This window comes from Primulina tabacum, chromosome 17 (assembly GCF_025594145.1).
Source record: "Primulina tabacum isolate GXHZ01 chromosome 17, ASM2559414v2, whole genome shotgun sequence".
Lineage (NCBI taxonomy): Eukaryota > Viridiplantae > Streptophyta > Magnoliopsida > Lamiales > Gesneriaceae > Primulina > Primulina tabacum.
Window position 1 is genome coordinate 23,121,990 of NC_134566.1, and position 16,099 is coordinate 23,138,088.

The following is a 16,099-nucleotide window of genomic DNA, read 5'->3' on the forward strand; positions in this document are numbered from 1 at the left end:
ATAATAGAACATGCCGAAAATTTAAAATACCTATAAAAGAAAATTACTCAAGGACGTTGTTGCTGTATTATTAAACAATGACACACAAGTGTTGACCAGACACAATTCAACAACACAAACAACCGTTCAAATATAGACATCAAGGCTCCACAACAAAATAAAATAAACACAAACCCACCATGACAACTCTAAATAGTCATACAAATACACGAGGCATCTCTCTGGTCAATAGACTCTCTGACATAAAACGAACAAGACTCCAAAATAATAAAAATGGACAAACTGGGAGACTTCAAATCTTACAACCGAGTAATCTTATTTCAATCACGAGCTCCACGAGCAAAACCTTCGCATTATGCTGCAAAACTACTCGGGTAACCTACCACGGTGGCCAATAACAACCACAATAGCAATCATAATATAAAATATTGAGGTGAGAATTCTGATAAGAAATAGTTAAACAACAACAAAGATATTCATAAATCATGCATAACATATTTAAAATGAAATATGTTATGCATGAACATGACTCAATAACAACAGGAGTAATAAGAGTCAATGAACAGTATGAAACAACATGAGTAATGTTTGAGCAATAACACACAGGGGAGCTACATTGTCATGCAGTTAAATCGTCTTGCCAACTATGCGAGGTATGTCCCGTTGTTCCTAATAAACACACACGATTCGGCCTCCATACAACTGATACTATAACAATGCAATAGGTAGGCACAATAATGAACAGCATATGATGTCAATATTTCAAGTTCATATCACACAGAATTTCATCAAGATATATACAATCATAGTTTGGGTCTCAAGGAGAACTATGTTCGAAAGTCATTCGATGATTCCGAAATAACCATTTGTGCCAGTATACAATATAACAGAAATAATGGGTATAAAAAATGATAGGGCTCAACATGAATGTCATAATATAATGCTCTATACTAAATTCCATAAAATATGTCAAATTAATAAGCATATAATCAACAAGGCATTTAACAAAATCATACAAACCACATAATCACATTTACACTCATAGGCCATAACGACACATAAATATGTTTAAAACATAATTTATATATTATTGTCGTATGTTATTGAACTGTAATATACATAAATCGACTAGAACAATGATAAATGATCAAATTTAATCTGTTCGACTAACAAATAGGATAATATGCCGAATAATTCTACAATTTACCCATAAAGCTAAATAATCCAATTTATTTCTAAAATTATTAAAGTTGAATTTATTTACTAAAAATTCAACTTATTGATTTAATATAAAAAAATTAATGCCTGTATTCTCAATAATTTACCAATTACAGTAATATTTCCAATAATTATATATTCCGCAAATTAAATCTCATCATCGATTAAAATTATTGAATTATTCAACGATTCTGTTTAAATTTTCAACTTAACACCAATACAATTTTATTCACTAATTATTGCTCAAAATAAATCCCAAAAACTCCGATAATCAACATATTAACCAGAATTCCCAAAATAATCGCATATTTCAATCCGACTAAATTTATAACTCATCGAATTATACCTGCTTTCCAAAGATAACCTACAAAATAAATCCGATATATATGTCAATATAATGCCAAGGTTATAAAATTCGCTAGGCGTTAGTCGGGCGCCAGCCCAGCGCCTAGCGCCTAGGCGGGGACTAGGCGCCGCTAATCGGATTCTACGATATCAAGACATAATAAATCATATACTAGAACTTCAACACAATAACATCAAATTTAAAATACGTTCAAAATATTCCCAACATAGTCTAATGTGTCATCTCAACAAAATAAGAAAGAATTCAGATTTCTTTCAACATTTAAAATGAAATAGTCTAATGTGTCATCACAAATTTAATCCACTTCTTCTTCTCTGAAATTTTCAACAACTAGTTCTTCATCGGACACAAAATCAATATCATCATTTTGATCATCATCTTCTTCTTCAGATTCAAAATCATCCTCATGAAGTTCTCGAACTCTAGAGCTTCTTTGGAGCTGTAGATTTTCATCTGCCCTAGTTGCTTCATCAACTAATTGCCAAGTGAGCCCCGAACCTGGTTCAACTTCATTTTCTTCCCCACCATCCACAATCCAACCTTGTGCATTTGAAGCATCTTTTTCAAGAAGGACGTCGACATTCTTTTCTTTCTCTCTTTTTTGCTTGTTAAACAATCTAGCATTAAATTGGACAAATACTAGATTGTTCAACCTATGGACATCCAACATATTTCTCTTCTTTGTATGAATCTAAAAAAAACCGAGAAAGTAATTAGTAAAGTTAGGAAAATGAATATACACTTTAAAAATCAATAATTTATTTTAATTAAAGTTTAAACTTACTCCTTCAAATGCACTCCAATTTCTTTCACACCCAGATGAACTTGTAGTTAATGAAAGAATCCTCAATGCCACTCTTAGCAAGTTGGGTGTGTGAGCACCGTAGGTACTCCACCATGTACATGGATCAAATGTATCATCATTTTTTTCACATGCTTTTGCAGCCAATGCTTTCCCAAATAACCCAGTCTTATCTCTATATTTTGCAAATTCCTTGTTAATAATTGTATCTTGCAGTTCAAACTCATCGGCATGCAAAACTTCCATGCATTCAAAAATCCCTGCCGCGACCTCTCCATAAAGAGCATTAGAACTATCTATGTAGTAGAGTAGGGATTCAACAAAAAGGTCGTGGTATGTAATTATGTATCAAGTCTATCCTTCATTTTTGACTCAAGAATCACTATGATAGGCTGATAATTTGATTCGACATTGTTAAGGGCCACCTTGATCTCTTCTTTAGCTCGAAGAAGCTCCCCATATAGAAACCCCATGGATGACTTTCTATCTCCGTCAACCAATCGGAGAACTCTTACCAAAGGAGCAAATATTTTCAAACAAAGTGTCACACCATTCCAAAAACTCATGCTTATCACAGTAGAGTAAACCAATTTCCCTTTGTTTGTCTTTGACCATTTACAGTGCTCCCACATATCACTTGTAAACATGGCCCTTAAATTAGATTTTTTCTCAATCAAACTTTGCAATGTGAGGAAGTTTGATGCAAACCTGGTAACTCCTGGCCGGACTATGTCTCTTTTCTTGGTAAAACTTCTCATCAATGACAAAGTCTTATGGTGAGCATAAATGAAAATGGTAAAAGACTTGGCTTGGTCGATAATCTTTTTAAATCTTGGAAGCTTGCCAATACTTTCAAGCATGAGATTAACAGTATGAGTTGCACATGAAGTCCAAAAAATCCCAGGCCGCTTTTCTTTCATCAATTTAGCCGCAGCCATATTGTTGGTGGCATTGTCTGTTACAATCTGAACAACATTATGAGCTCCTACTTGTTCCACACACTTGTCAACATACTCAAAAATAAATCCAGCTGTATGTGCCTCGTCTGAAGACTCCTTGGACTCTAAAAATACTGTATCCTCCTTGCAATTAACAAAAATATTTAAAATTCTTCTTCTTTTTCTATCACTCCATGCATCTGTCATAATCGAGCACCCATTCTTTTCCCATTCTTCTTCGTGCTTCTTCAACAGTTGCTTTGTTCTTTCAACTTCAGCTTTCAAAAGTGGCTCTCTAAAATGATATTGAGTTGGAGGCTTGAACCCTAGCCCAAATTGACCCACTGCCTCCATTAGTTGCTTGAAACTATCATTATCAAGAGCATTGAATGGGATTCCATTTTCATAAGCCCATCTCCCAACATATTGTTGAACTTGTTGAGTTCTCTCTTTGAAAAGAGCCTCATTTAATTTTTTTGGCGAAGCACTTTACTCTCACTTGAACTTACATTTTTTGGAGTAATCATCGATGCATATCTATCCATGGGGCCAAGTAGATGAGGCTTTTTAATTCCATCTATCCCTTCAATTTCAGCATCTTCTTCTTCATCTAGAGAAATATTCACCTCCGCTCTACAACTTTGTTCTTCCAGTATTTTGTTTTTCTTTTTGTTCTTCCCTTCTAAAATAGCATGTTTGCACTTATTACGATCTTCTTGAGATGTGATTCGACACCCAGATACATTTCCAGGTATATTTTCTATGTGCTCCTTGATTCTATACACTCCACCAGAAATCATTTTCTCACACAACTTACATTTAAATTTGTCGAGGTTCTTAGGATCAATCAACATACCAAACTCCCATCCGATGTCATTCGACTTTCTCTTAAGAATCCCAGATTCAGGCTGAGTGATGGATGCAGTCGACGATGGATTGTTTGCCATTGTCACCGTCCAAACCTTGCTGAATACGAAACAGTTAAACATTTTCAGCAATAAACTTGCACCAAATATGATATGTAACAGCAATAAACCATGTCCCATATACAACAAAATTTTCAAAGAATGGACAGCTAACTTTTATCACCACACAAACGAATGAAAGTACCAAAAAACTCAAACAATGCACTGCGCCACTGCCACAGCTCAAACAACATAATTTTTAATGAAAAAGAATCACCATGTTCCAATAAAAAACTCAAAACTAGTGTAAGCAAGTTAATACAAAACTCAAAACTGAAAACTCAAAAGACCTAATTTTTGTCCATATTTATAAAAAACTAAAAAAAGAAAACTTTGGCCAATAATCAGGAGAAAAAATATATCATATATGCAAGAAAGTGAGAAGGAAGAATAACGAGCCTGAAGCCTCTGGAACGAGGAGTCCTGGACCGAGAAGGATTTTCTGGAACGAGTGGTAGTCTGGCCGAGAAAGAGCCCTGGAAAATAACGAGAGAAAGAAACGCAGACAAAGAAATGAAGCAGACCGCCCAAATTTTATTTTTTTTAATGGGCTTCTAGCGGATCATTACATTTTTTAAGCCCGAGTTTTTTTTTTTAACAATTCAGGCCCACCTAGGCGGCCAGCCTCCGCCTAGGCGCGCCCAAGCCCGCCTAGCGCCTGGGCTGGCCGCCTAGCACCTTATCGGTGCGGATGGCCTCCGCCTAGCGCCTAGGCGGCCGCCTAGGCCGAAATTTAGAACATTGAATGCATTTCAATCTACGAAAGCAAAGTAAATCGGTGTGGCTAAAAACGCGAAAACCCGCAGCTTACAATACGAACAAGAGCTAGAATTTCAGTCTCGAACTCGTCAAGATCGGGGCTTCATTTAGTTGCTAGCGTCCCGTGGTGGTTTTTCCCCGAGAAAGTCGTCGGAAACGCCCTATAGCGGTTGGAATTTGGAAAAAAAACAGCAGGGGAAAAATCAGTGCTTCGAATTCTACTCACTACACCACAAATCAACCAAAAGAACGAAGCAAAACTCACATCGAATCGAATGAAAAGCTCGTGCACGGAAGAGCTAAAATAGGTTGAAAGTGAGTTGGTTCTTTCTTCGATCAGTGTAGGGTAAAACTGATCTCACGGTGCTGCAACTCCGGTGTCTGAAAGCGTCGCGCGGCGGTGGCTGGAGACGGTAAGAGATGGCTGACGGGAACATGGGAGAAGGGATTGGGTTTTCTTTATTCTTTACTTTTTTCTAAATATGGCAATTGTATGTATATGTATATAATGTAGTTTAAATTGGTTACTAAAATTAGTAACACATGCCCATTTATCCCGGTATTGCATTTATTTTGCTCTCATATGTTATTTAAACTCCGGATGTATTTTATATCGTATTTGACAGGATCGATTAGAGGGATAATCGTTGAGCTACAATAGCTCGGTTCTTGAAATATTGAACATCGATGAATTAAATCGAGTTTGGTGTTCAAACCGACACTCGAAATAATCCTTCATATAAATCGATTAAATTTTTTGTAAAGCATTATAAATATATATGTTGAATGAGTAAAAATATTTTGTTTGAATCATTTTATCAAACACCTGGTATGCAATATTTTGGTATTTGAAGAACACATAAAATGATTCAACAATGCATCTTTAAAACTATGAAAATGATAAGTAAATGCAAAAATAAAGACACGAATTTGTTTCTGGATGTTCGGAGACTTCAAATGCTCCTACGTCACCCCTTCTTCAACTTGGGAAGGATCCACTAGAAGACTTTGATTTATACAACACTTTGTACGAACCCATTTCAACCTAGTACTTATCTCTTGCCTAATTGAAACTTCTAGCACTCAAGGTTGCAGCCATCACCTCACAATCAGCATATTGTTTAATGTCTCATATGAAAAGACTACATACACAAGTTTATTGTCTTTGTGCAAGACTTACTCAACTAATTTTCGAAGTTCAACTCTCTTGTATATGTGTGAGTGATTGTGTGTGAAGTATTTATCATTTACATTGTACATCTCAAAGGTATCCTCACACAAGGGTTTGTACTCTCAACTAGCTGATTTTTTCATGCTAACTGTCCATTCTTTGAATCCCCTTCAAAATCTTTTGTTTGATCTTCAAGATATTGTATTTATAGGCTCCAACAATAATATATACGTTAGATAAAAGAATATGACTGTTTGGAAAGTTTTTGTACTGTTTCTGAAATTGCAACGGTCAAATTTGCCTTGCTGGACATTTTCCCAAGTGGTCAACTCTGGTCAACTGGTTTAGTTCAACTGGTCTAGTTCAGTTCATCAGGTCTGGTTCAGTTTCAGCAGGTCCGGTTCAGTTCAGTTCTGATCTGGTTCAGTTCTGGTCTGGTTCAGTTCAGCTGGTTCGGTTCAGTTTCAGCTGGTCTAGTTCAGTTCAACTGGTCTAGTTCAGTTCAGTTTCAGCTGGTCTGGTTCAGTTTCAGCTGGTCTAGCTTATTTCAGTTTGTGCAAAACCAATAATTTTATTGTCATTTATCAACATCTTAAGCTTCGATTCAGACTTTGACTTCTGAATATGATTTGTAGATCATCGTCATAGCTTTCCAACGCATACTGAATTGCTTCATTTCAATAACCGAGATGAGAGATATGAACAAAATATAGCGACTGCTCATACCCAACTGATTGTTGTTTTCGTGCAATCAATTTGGTAATTCAGCGATCAGTTAGATTTAATAACATCCGATTTTGCCTAACTGACGTGAAATACGACTTGTTTCAAATTGAGTGTTCTGATCATTTAAGTTGGCGGATTATCATTTGAATCATCTAGCTGAGAGATATCTTCAAAACACCGAAACTCGCCAGAAATTTAGTTTGGCTAAATTCAGTTTCAGTTTGCTTCATGTGTTTGCAACTTCACACATGAGTAAATATGTTAGAAATACAATAACAAGTTTTGTTAACATCAAAATCAAAATGGTTAACATTAAATGTTCCAACAATCGCTCCCCTTTTGATGATCACAAAACTTGGATAAACAATCGATTCAACTAACATATTTCTCCTCCTTTTTGTGTGAATCAAAAATTCATATTTTCAAAACATTTCAAACAAAATTTCCCTCCTCAATATTTAAAAATAATCTATCAATTAAAATTACAATGAGTTTTCCCCCTATATTTTTGAAAGTTTGAAATTTATATAACTAGAGGAGTGACTAACCAATTTTCTCAATAGCTCATTTCTTCCACAGCACATATGCTCTGTCTCCAACGAATAAACAGATTTTTCTCGAGCATAAATAAGCTGCAAATTTTATACCACTGTAATCCTCTCAAGTCTAATTTGCAACGCAAAACGCGGTTCGTCATTTGGATACTTGAGCAAGGAGATATGTCATTTGTTACACGGTCGCTGCAAGCTGCACGAAAATCCAGTTTTGCATATATATGTTTAAAAAATCTGAAATTTACACCAAAATCAGATTCAATGTTCTTTCAAAAATAATCCGCTCTGATACCACTTAACATGATCGATTAGAGGGATAATAGTTGAACTACAATAGCTAGGTTCTTGAAATATTGAACAACGATGAATTAAATCAAGTTTGGTCTTCAAACCAAGCGGAAGACACTCGAAATAATCTTTCGTATAAACCGATTAAATATTTTGTAAATTATTTAAAATATATGCAAGTTGAATGAATAAAAATATTTTGATTGAAGCATTTTATCGAACACTTGTTATGCAATATTTTGGTATTTGAAGAACACATAAAATGATTCAATAATACATCTTTAAAACTATAAAAATGATAAGCAAAAGCAATAAATAAATAGACACGAATTTGTTTATGAATGTTCGGAGACTTCAAATGCTCCTACGTCACCCCTTCTTCAACTTGAGAAGGATCCACTAGAAGACTTTGATTTATACAACACCTTGTACAAACTCATTTCAACTTAGTACTTATCTCTTGCCTAATTGAAATTCCTAGCTCTCAAGATTGCAGGCAGCACCTAAAAATCAACATATTGTTTAATGTCTCATATGCAAAGACTACATACACAAGTTTATTGTCTTTGTGCAAGACTCACTAATCTTTGAAGTTCAACTCTCTTGAATATGTGTGAGTGATTGTGTGTGAGAAATTTTATCCTTTACAGTGTACATCTCAAATGTTTCCTCACACAAGGGCTTGTGCTCTCAACTAACTGATTTCTTCATGTTAACTGTCAATGCTTTGAATCCTCTTCAAAAGCTTTTGTATGACCAAAATACAGCAACTTCTCATACCCAACTTATTGTTGTTTCGTGCAATCAGTTTGATAATTCAGCGATTAGTTAGACCTTGTTAACATCCGATTTTGCCCAAATGAAGTGAAATACGACTTGTTCCAAATTGAGTTTTCCAAATAGTTTAGGTGACGGATTGTCATTTGAATCATCCAGATAAGAGATATAATCAAAATACCAAAACTCGGCAGACATTCAGTTTGGCTAAATTCAGTTTCAGTTTGCTTCTTGTGTTTGCAACTTCACACATGAGTAGATATGTTAGAAATACAATAACAATTTTTACTAACATTAAAATCAAGATTGTGCACATGAAATGTTTCAACAGTATTAACTCTGATATTCTAAAAATACATATTTTTAACACATTTTCTGAATCTATTTGGCATAATTAATTATTTTAATTAATCAACTCAATACTTATTTTAATAATCCTAAATTTCCAGATAATTAATTCTAGGGTCTTAGAAGTTCTGACGTTCTTGATCAAGGGGTTGATGAAAAGAATGAGGTTAATTTGGATAAGCTCGGATATGAAAAAATATTATTCTAAATCACACGGTGTTCTAAACTCACGGATAGTTGTATCCTTGAACCATTAAAGGTCATACAAGTATTGTATTATGTGTACTCATTGAGATAGTCAAGTTCAAAAGTTGAATTTAATTACTGTAGTTTGATGAAAATAAGACAGATTACTTATAAAGGAGTTTATAAGTTGATTTCATGCAGTATAAGATGTGGAAGTTATCTTAACAATTAATTAAGTGAGAATAATAGAACTGTCTGTTTTAGTGAATTAGCTCACAAAACTTGTAGCTACAAAAAAATGGATCAGCGGAAAAAAATTTCATTCGAAATTTAATTTTTTTATTATAAGAACTAGATTTGTAACATCGATACATTGATGTTGTATGATCGTCGATTGAGTTATAATGAGTTCACAATTATTTATTTAGTAAATTTAGAATCTACTTATTATATAATAATATTAGTAGTTGTGACTACTATGTACAAAAATTTCGTTGAATATTCTAGAAGAATATAGAATTTATCAAATAATTATTAATTAAAAAATTAAATAATGAATATTTAATTTAATAAATTTCTATATGTGTGTGTATATATATTCATATAGATATATTAATATATATACACACACACAGATATATATCATGTATTATCAAGAGTTTAATTTGCATGATATTTTCAAGAAAAAATAATACTACATGAGAATTTTAAATCATAAAATTACAGTATCCTAATTCAAGTAGGAAACTCTATTTGATCGTGAATCAAAACTTATAAATACTTCATGAAAGGTTACATGAAATAACATAATTTTTACATAAATTTTGTGCACAAAAATTTTCTCTCCTCACAAGGAAAATCGGCCACCCCATATTTTGGAAAACAAAATTTTGTCCACCGCGTTGCCGCCCTGACGTCACTGCAATACTGATGGGTTTATTTAATTCTGGCTATCTAATCTCAATGCAAATTTCATTTAGATCTCTAGTGCAATCTATACGAAGAACAAATTTGATCATGAACTTGATTTGACGATCAAAGAAGAAAGAAGATTCATTCATATAGATTTTCAAGAAGGGCTATATACACTTAAAACTCGGAATTGTTGGAGCCAACATTATATACGCAAAGGCAAATCAGATCTAAATACTAAATGAATGGTTTAAATCATACTACGTCCAATGAACATTTTGAACATCAAAATTAAAATTTTTAAACTTTCGATACGCCTTGGGTGCGAGAAAACGATAATCTAACACCAACAACTAAAGATAGCACGACTACTATATTTGAAGATAATGCTGCTTACATTGCACAACTGAAAAGATGATATATTAAAGGAGATATAATGAAACACATTTCGCCAAAAAAAATTTACACACATAAACTCCAAGAGAAAATTGATATTGATGCCCTACAAATATAGAGAAAATGTAGCTGATTTATTAACAAAAGCATTGCCAACATCGACATCCAAGAAATTAGTGTATAAGATAGGGAAGCATCAATTAAATGGATTTTTATGATTGAAGTTAGGGGAAGTCAGATTTTTCCCACTTGGTTTTATTGACAAGATTTTAATGAAGCAACACTGGATTCTCTATCAATTAATCATCTAAAAGAGAGTATTATATGTTGATGATATTTAGATAATTGATTTGATTGTAATATTCCCTTTATATATAAATCTCTCCCTAGAAACAAAATTCATGTTTATCCGTATTTAATCATTAAAAATGATAGCACATCTTTCGACTAAGTTAACAGAGATATATTAGTAAAAAAAATTAAGCAAAAATATTATTATATACAAAAATTGAACTATATATTTAGTACAATTGAAAAAAAAAACACGAAAAAAGCGTTCATATATACGGGAAGAAGAATTACTAAAAATCAGTGTTTTTAAAACGGGATTGGATCGATTGAGAACTAGTTACGGGTCTGTTCCAAACCAAGTCTAATAACCGTTTTTACGGAAAAATCGGTCAAGAACGATTGGAACGGTAAATAAATCAATAAACCGGTTAAAGATCGATCTGACATGTTCACCTTTATTTAATTTTTAAATTTTGTTTTGTTTAAAATTTGATTATTTTCCTATATTTCTTCAAAAAATTATTTTATATTTTAAGTTCTATTTTAGTTATATGTATGATTATTTAGATTTTGAACTTTGTAAAAATATTATTTTATTAGCATTAGAGCTTATTTTGATTAATTTTTTTAAAATATAGATATAACTATATGTATGATATATATGTGTTTTAGATTTTAAATTTTGATAAATATATTATATTATTATTATTGTTATTTATATACATTCAAAATATTTAGAATTTAAAACATATTATTTAGTATATTATATGATTATTTTATATGATACAAATGTTTTTCAGTCAGGTCATTTAATTGATTTTTTTTAAAAAATAAACTAATTCGATCACGAGTTTAGTAATGAAACAATGCTAAAGAATTTTAACTCGTCACTGATAAAGTATTACTAGACCTCTCTCAATGTTAATAGTTCATTTTTGTAGAATTTTCACACATTTTTATGGATAATATTCATAAATTTGAAAAGGCTAACACCAAACCCATCCTGCTAATTCCAAGGCCGCTAATTACGACAACCAGTCCATTTGTTTAATTTGTTTGTTGTGGTGATGGATACACTTGGGTGTCTATTTTCTCTTGTTAGCAAAAGGTCAAAATTTCCATGGGTTTTTTTGAAAAAAATCAAGGATTCTGGTAGTAACCAAACGAGAGCTGTCGGAGTGCAAACGGGTCACGCGCCGACAAAAAATGTTCTACTCTCCCATTGACTATATTGCCCTTCTATCCATCCCTCACGAAGCCTTGGCACGTGTTTGTGGACTAGTGTGAATCGCGTGACAGCACGTTGCTCGTGGGACCCATACTCTCCTAATTTAAACATTATTTATTGTCCTAATTTTTTTTTTAATTATTGTATAATGTGGATGCGATGGCCATTGGGTTTTTGTCGTGTTGCGCACACCACGCGACGAAGCTAGAGAAAACGTGCATGTCACGTGAGGCCCACATAATTCTAACGTATTATCAGACGATTAACGTTAATTTGAGGTTGAATATTATTAACATGACACCCACCGTATATTATTGTTATATGACGTCATATATAAAACTAAATACGCATTATATATATATAACAATATTAATCAGGTAATGATTATTATATTATATATATAAGTAGGTCTCTTGTGAGGCGATCTTACGAAACTTTATCTGTGAGACAGGTCAACCCTACCGATATTCACAATAAAAAGTAATAATTTTCGTATAAAAAGTAATATTTTTTTTATAGATGACCCAAATAAGATATTCGTCTCACAAAATACGATCCGTGAGACCATCTCACGTACAGGGACGGATCTAGGAATAAGAGTTCGAGGGGTGGGGGGCTTGAACTCAATATGATAAGTTATATATTATTAAAAAAAATTACATTATATTATTCAACGATGTTGTGCCCAACGAGATTTTAAAACATAAAATTCATCAATAATAGAATTTACATCAATATGTTTAGCTAAATCTCGTTCAATATAGAGTGTCAAACAATCGACAAGAAAGTCATCGTCCATTTTATTGCAAAGTGCCGTCTTCACATGCTTCATTGCTGAAAAAGCTCGCTCAGTAGTGGTGGTAGACACTGGTTATATCAAAACAAGATGAATCAATTTAGTCAACATAACGTAAACATTTGACCGTCCACTATCAGTCAATTGCTGACACAACTCAACAAGTGTAGAAATCTTTAAATTCTGCATCACATCAAGTTTATAATGTATCAATTCATACTCCAAAGCAAAAATTTCTTGATCTGTGAAATCTCCAGGATAAAACTTCGTTGCAAGCTTGCAAATATCATCACTGTTAAATGAGTCAAATGAATTTTTAGGATCTAAAGTTGTAGTAAGAGAAAAAAATTTCCACCGATGACTCATTGAACCGAATATTTAACTCCATCAAAATGAAATCTATTGCTCCATTAAAAACATCAAAGTCGTAATGATGCTCTATTGTACTTTGCCGACATCAACGTCCAATCTTATATAGACAATCAAGGTCAGGCACATCAATTTCATTTCTTGAACAAAAAACTTTAACTTCCTGAAGAAATTCATTCCACCCACATTCTCTAAATTCTTGAAGTCTAGTTTTGGTAATAATGACAAATGTAATAACAGTCAAAATATCTAGAGATTTTCTTTGAAAAATTTGAGAAAGAGTATCCGTTGTTCTCATAATTTTATGCATTAAGTGCAAAATAAACACAAATTCAAAGCTTGACATGTTTCTGTAAATCCCCCAAACTTCAGCCTTAGCTCTTCCATTTGGAGAATGATCAGTGAGAACTTCAAAAACTTTGCAAGTTGCAGTGTACATACCTATCAAGCTTTTTACCGAATCATAGTGAGAACTCCAACGAGTAGCTCCTGCTCGTTGCAAATTACCAATCTGGTTTGCACCACTTCCAAAATCACGTTCTCCAATTGACAATTTATACACAATTTCATTTCTTTGTGCAGTATGTAATTCAGCAATGCGCTTAGTAGAAGAAGTGACAATATTGTTATTAACAATATTGTTCAAATGAGAAAAGAATTCCCAAATAACACTAAAATCATTAGCTGCAGAAACCAATGTCAGTTGTAAACGATGTGCAAAACAGTGGACATAGTATGCATAAGGACAATCTTTGAAAAATAATGCTTGAAGTCCATTCCACGTTCAACGCATATTGCTAGCATCATCATATCCTTGGCCTCTGATTTTCTTAGTATGGAGATCATGATGAACAAGAACATTTGATATCTCATTTTTCAAATTCATTGAGGTAGTGTCACTAACACTTTTGATGGCAAAAAATTCTTTCTGTCAAAATCCCATGATTGTTCACAAACCTCAATATAATGGCCATTTGCTCTCGTTTAGATATATCTCGGGCTTCATCAACAAGAATACAGAAGTATTTATCTCCAACTTCTTCACGAACCATCTGTCGTACTCTATTGACCATAATATATAAATTTTTTTTTGAATTTCTGGAGCGATATATTAGGCATTTTTTGGAGCATTCTCAATCACAACTTCATCAATTTCTGTATTCATTTTTGCAAAAGCCTTCACCAATTCAAGAAAATTTCCACGATTAGATGAAGATAGAGATTCATCGTTACCTCTAAACACACAACCTTGAAGTGCTAGCCAACGAACAGCTACAATTGAGGTGCTCAAACGCAGACGGTTTTTCTTTTTTTCCTCTTTAGATTGTGCATGCATCACTTTATCAATATGTTGCGAGGGCCTCATCAAATTTCCAGCCCTTCTCTCACACATAGTATGAGGCGAAGAAGCTGCAGCACCAATATGGGCAAGAAAAGCACATGTTTTTCCTTGGTTTACCCTTTTCCAATTGTCAAATCTTTCATTGACCAACGCCGATATATTAGATGAATTAACATCATTCAGGAAAAGAAAAGAATAGAAACAATATGCCTTATTTTTTGAAGGCGAATACTCCAACCAATAAAATTTCTGAAACCATTTTTTCTGAAAACGACGATTCTGGCTTCCAAATTTTGTACCTGGATACTCCAACATATCTGGTTGATAAGGCCTCATATTTAGATATGAACGTCTTATCTCATCTCGTACATTAACATGATATTCACATATCTGTTTTCTTTTTCCCGGATCTCGTTCAATGCAAGTAGATGATGACTGATGATCGTCTCTAGGAGAGGAACATGAAGAAATTTGGGTATTGGGAGATGGAAGACTTTCACTGGATTGATATTGCATAGTAAGGACTGTAGGAATTGAAGTATCTTCACTAGCTTGACGATATCTCTTCTTAAAGAAAGAGGATATCAATGTTTTTCCTTTCTTTGCACCAGATTGATGTTCCATTTTGAAATAGTTCAAGTTATAATCCTAAACAAGTAATAAAATAATTATCAAAAAAATAAACAAGTAATAGTCAATCAATAACTCAACAACTGAACAACAATTATCGACAATTATTATTAAACTATACATGTACCCATATATGTTGTTCAGATGTTGAATTTATATTAAATTCTGTACTTTCTTTAAAAAATTAACTTTAACTTCTAATATAATTAATTTTCCTCCCATTATTGTGCAAGTCATATTTCCTATTCATTTTCATCACCTATTCTTCTCTTTTCTTTCTCGTTAATAAAGCTACTCGTTCCAATTTTTTTATACCTTCTTCAAGCTTATTCGACCAAAACAGTCGAGTCGCAGAGACTATCTTTATAAGTCAAATAGCATTTCATGGAGTGACTAAGTTGAGGGGTTTTTTTTAAAATAAAATAAGAAGAAAATTATTAAATTTTTTGGAAAAGTAATTTATGAATTACATTAAAAAATAAAACACAGAATGCAAGAAGTCATTAAGAAAAATATGATATGCTAACCTGTATCTTAGGAAAATGGACCGAATCTTAGGATTTAGGAAGAACAAGCAGATGAGCAACTACGGTGACTGGCCAACAAAAAAGAATCCCAAATTTTGTGAAGATGGCGTGAAAATTAGGAGAAGTTGTTGCTGGGCTGGGCTGGGCTGGGCCATTGATGGGTGTGCTGAAATTTTAACTTAAGTATTAAAAAAAAAAAATTGGGCTGTGCTACAGCCAATCTAGCCCTCCTATACATCCACATATGCTCACACAAGTCAGTCCTAGCGATATGGTGTAGCATGATGAAACCCCAATTATATAACATTTTATTAGGTAAAGAATAAAGTGTGACACGAATATTTTTGAAAATACGAAGTTAGTACGTACAATGTATGAAGACCTAAGGATAATATCATGTGTTGTTACAGTGCATTAAAAGTCAGCAAATTAGGCTTGACTTTACCATTGTTGTCTCTGTGAGGGGAATTTGGACAAAAATAGTGGCTCCACACTTTGTTGTTTAGCTT

General features: G+C 33.2%; 3 protein-coding genes and 1 long non-coding RNA gene across 4 annotated transcripts; all 4 read right to left on the minus strand.

The window, feature by feature from the left end:
- Window positions 1–1,147: 1,147 nt before the first annotated feature.
- Window positions 1,148–5,501, minus strand: LOC142530378 (uncharacterized). Its single transcript, XR_012816146.1, has 3 exons — window positions 5,315–5,501; window positions 5,102–5,210; window positions 1,148–1,582 (listed from the first exon to the last, which is right to left on the minus strand). It is a non-coding gene; the product is annotated as an uncharacterized LOC142530378 (long non-coding RNA).
- LOC142530286 (uncharacterized) lies at window positions 1,620–2,679 on the minus strand. Its single transcript, XM_075636045.1, has 2 exons — window positions 2,370–2,679; window positions 1,620–2,276 (listed from the first exon to the last, which is right to left on the minus strand). The coding sequence occupies exons 1-2, from the start codon at window positions 2,631–2,633 to the stop codon at window positions 1,881–1,883; spliced, it is 660 nt and encodes a 219-aa protein (XP_075492160.1). The 5' UTR covers window positions 2,634–2,679; the 3' UTR covers window positions 1,620–1,880.
- Window positions 5,502–13,179: 7,678 nt separating the features above from the next.
- LOC142530583 (uncharacterized) lies at window positions 13,180–14,143 on the minus strand. The gene is made up of 2 exons (XM_075636411.1): window positions 13,996–14,143; window positions 13,180–13,775 (listed from the first exon to the last, which is right to left on the minus strand). The coding sequence occupies exons 1-2, from the start codon at window positions 14,141–14,143 to the stop codon at window positions 13,180–13,182; spliced, it is 744 nt and encodes a 247-aa protein (XP_075492526.1).
- A 59-nt stretch (window positions 14,144–14,202) lies between these two features.
- Window positions 14,203–15,057, minus strand: LOC142530584 (uncharacterized). Its single transcript, XM_075636412.1, has one exon. It carries the CDS (start codon window positions 15,055–15,057, stop codon window positions 14,203–14,205), a length of 855 nt encoding a protein of 284 aa, XP_075492527.1.
- Between the last annotated feature and the right edge of the window lie 1,042 nt (window positions 15,058–16,099).

What these genes read in the sequence shown, in the direction of transcription:
- LOC142530286 (XM_075636045.1), bottom strand. Translation starts at nt 2,633, where the DNA reads ATGGAAGTTTTGCATGCCGATGAGTTTGAACTGCAAGATACAATTATT. An exon ending in ATTGGAGTGCATTTGAAGGA is followed by an intron (nt 2,277 to 2,369) that starts GTAAGTTTAAAC and finishes GGTTTTTTTTAG; the next exon opens with ATTCATACAAAGAAGAGAAA.
- LOC142530583 (XM_075636411.1), bottom strand. Translation starts at nt 14,143, where the DNA reads ATGGTTCGTGAAGAAGTTGGAGATAAATACTTCTGTATTCTTGTTGAT. An exon ending in AATTTTTTGCCATCAAAAGT is followed by an intron (nt 13,776 to 13,995) that starts GTTAGTGACACT and finishes TGGTTTCTGCAG; the next exon opens with CTAATGATTTTAGTGTTATT.
- LOC142530584 (XM_075636412.1), bottom strand. Translation starts at nt 15,057, where the DNA reads ATGGAACATCAATCTGGTGCAAAGAAAGGAAAAACATTGATATCCTCT.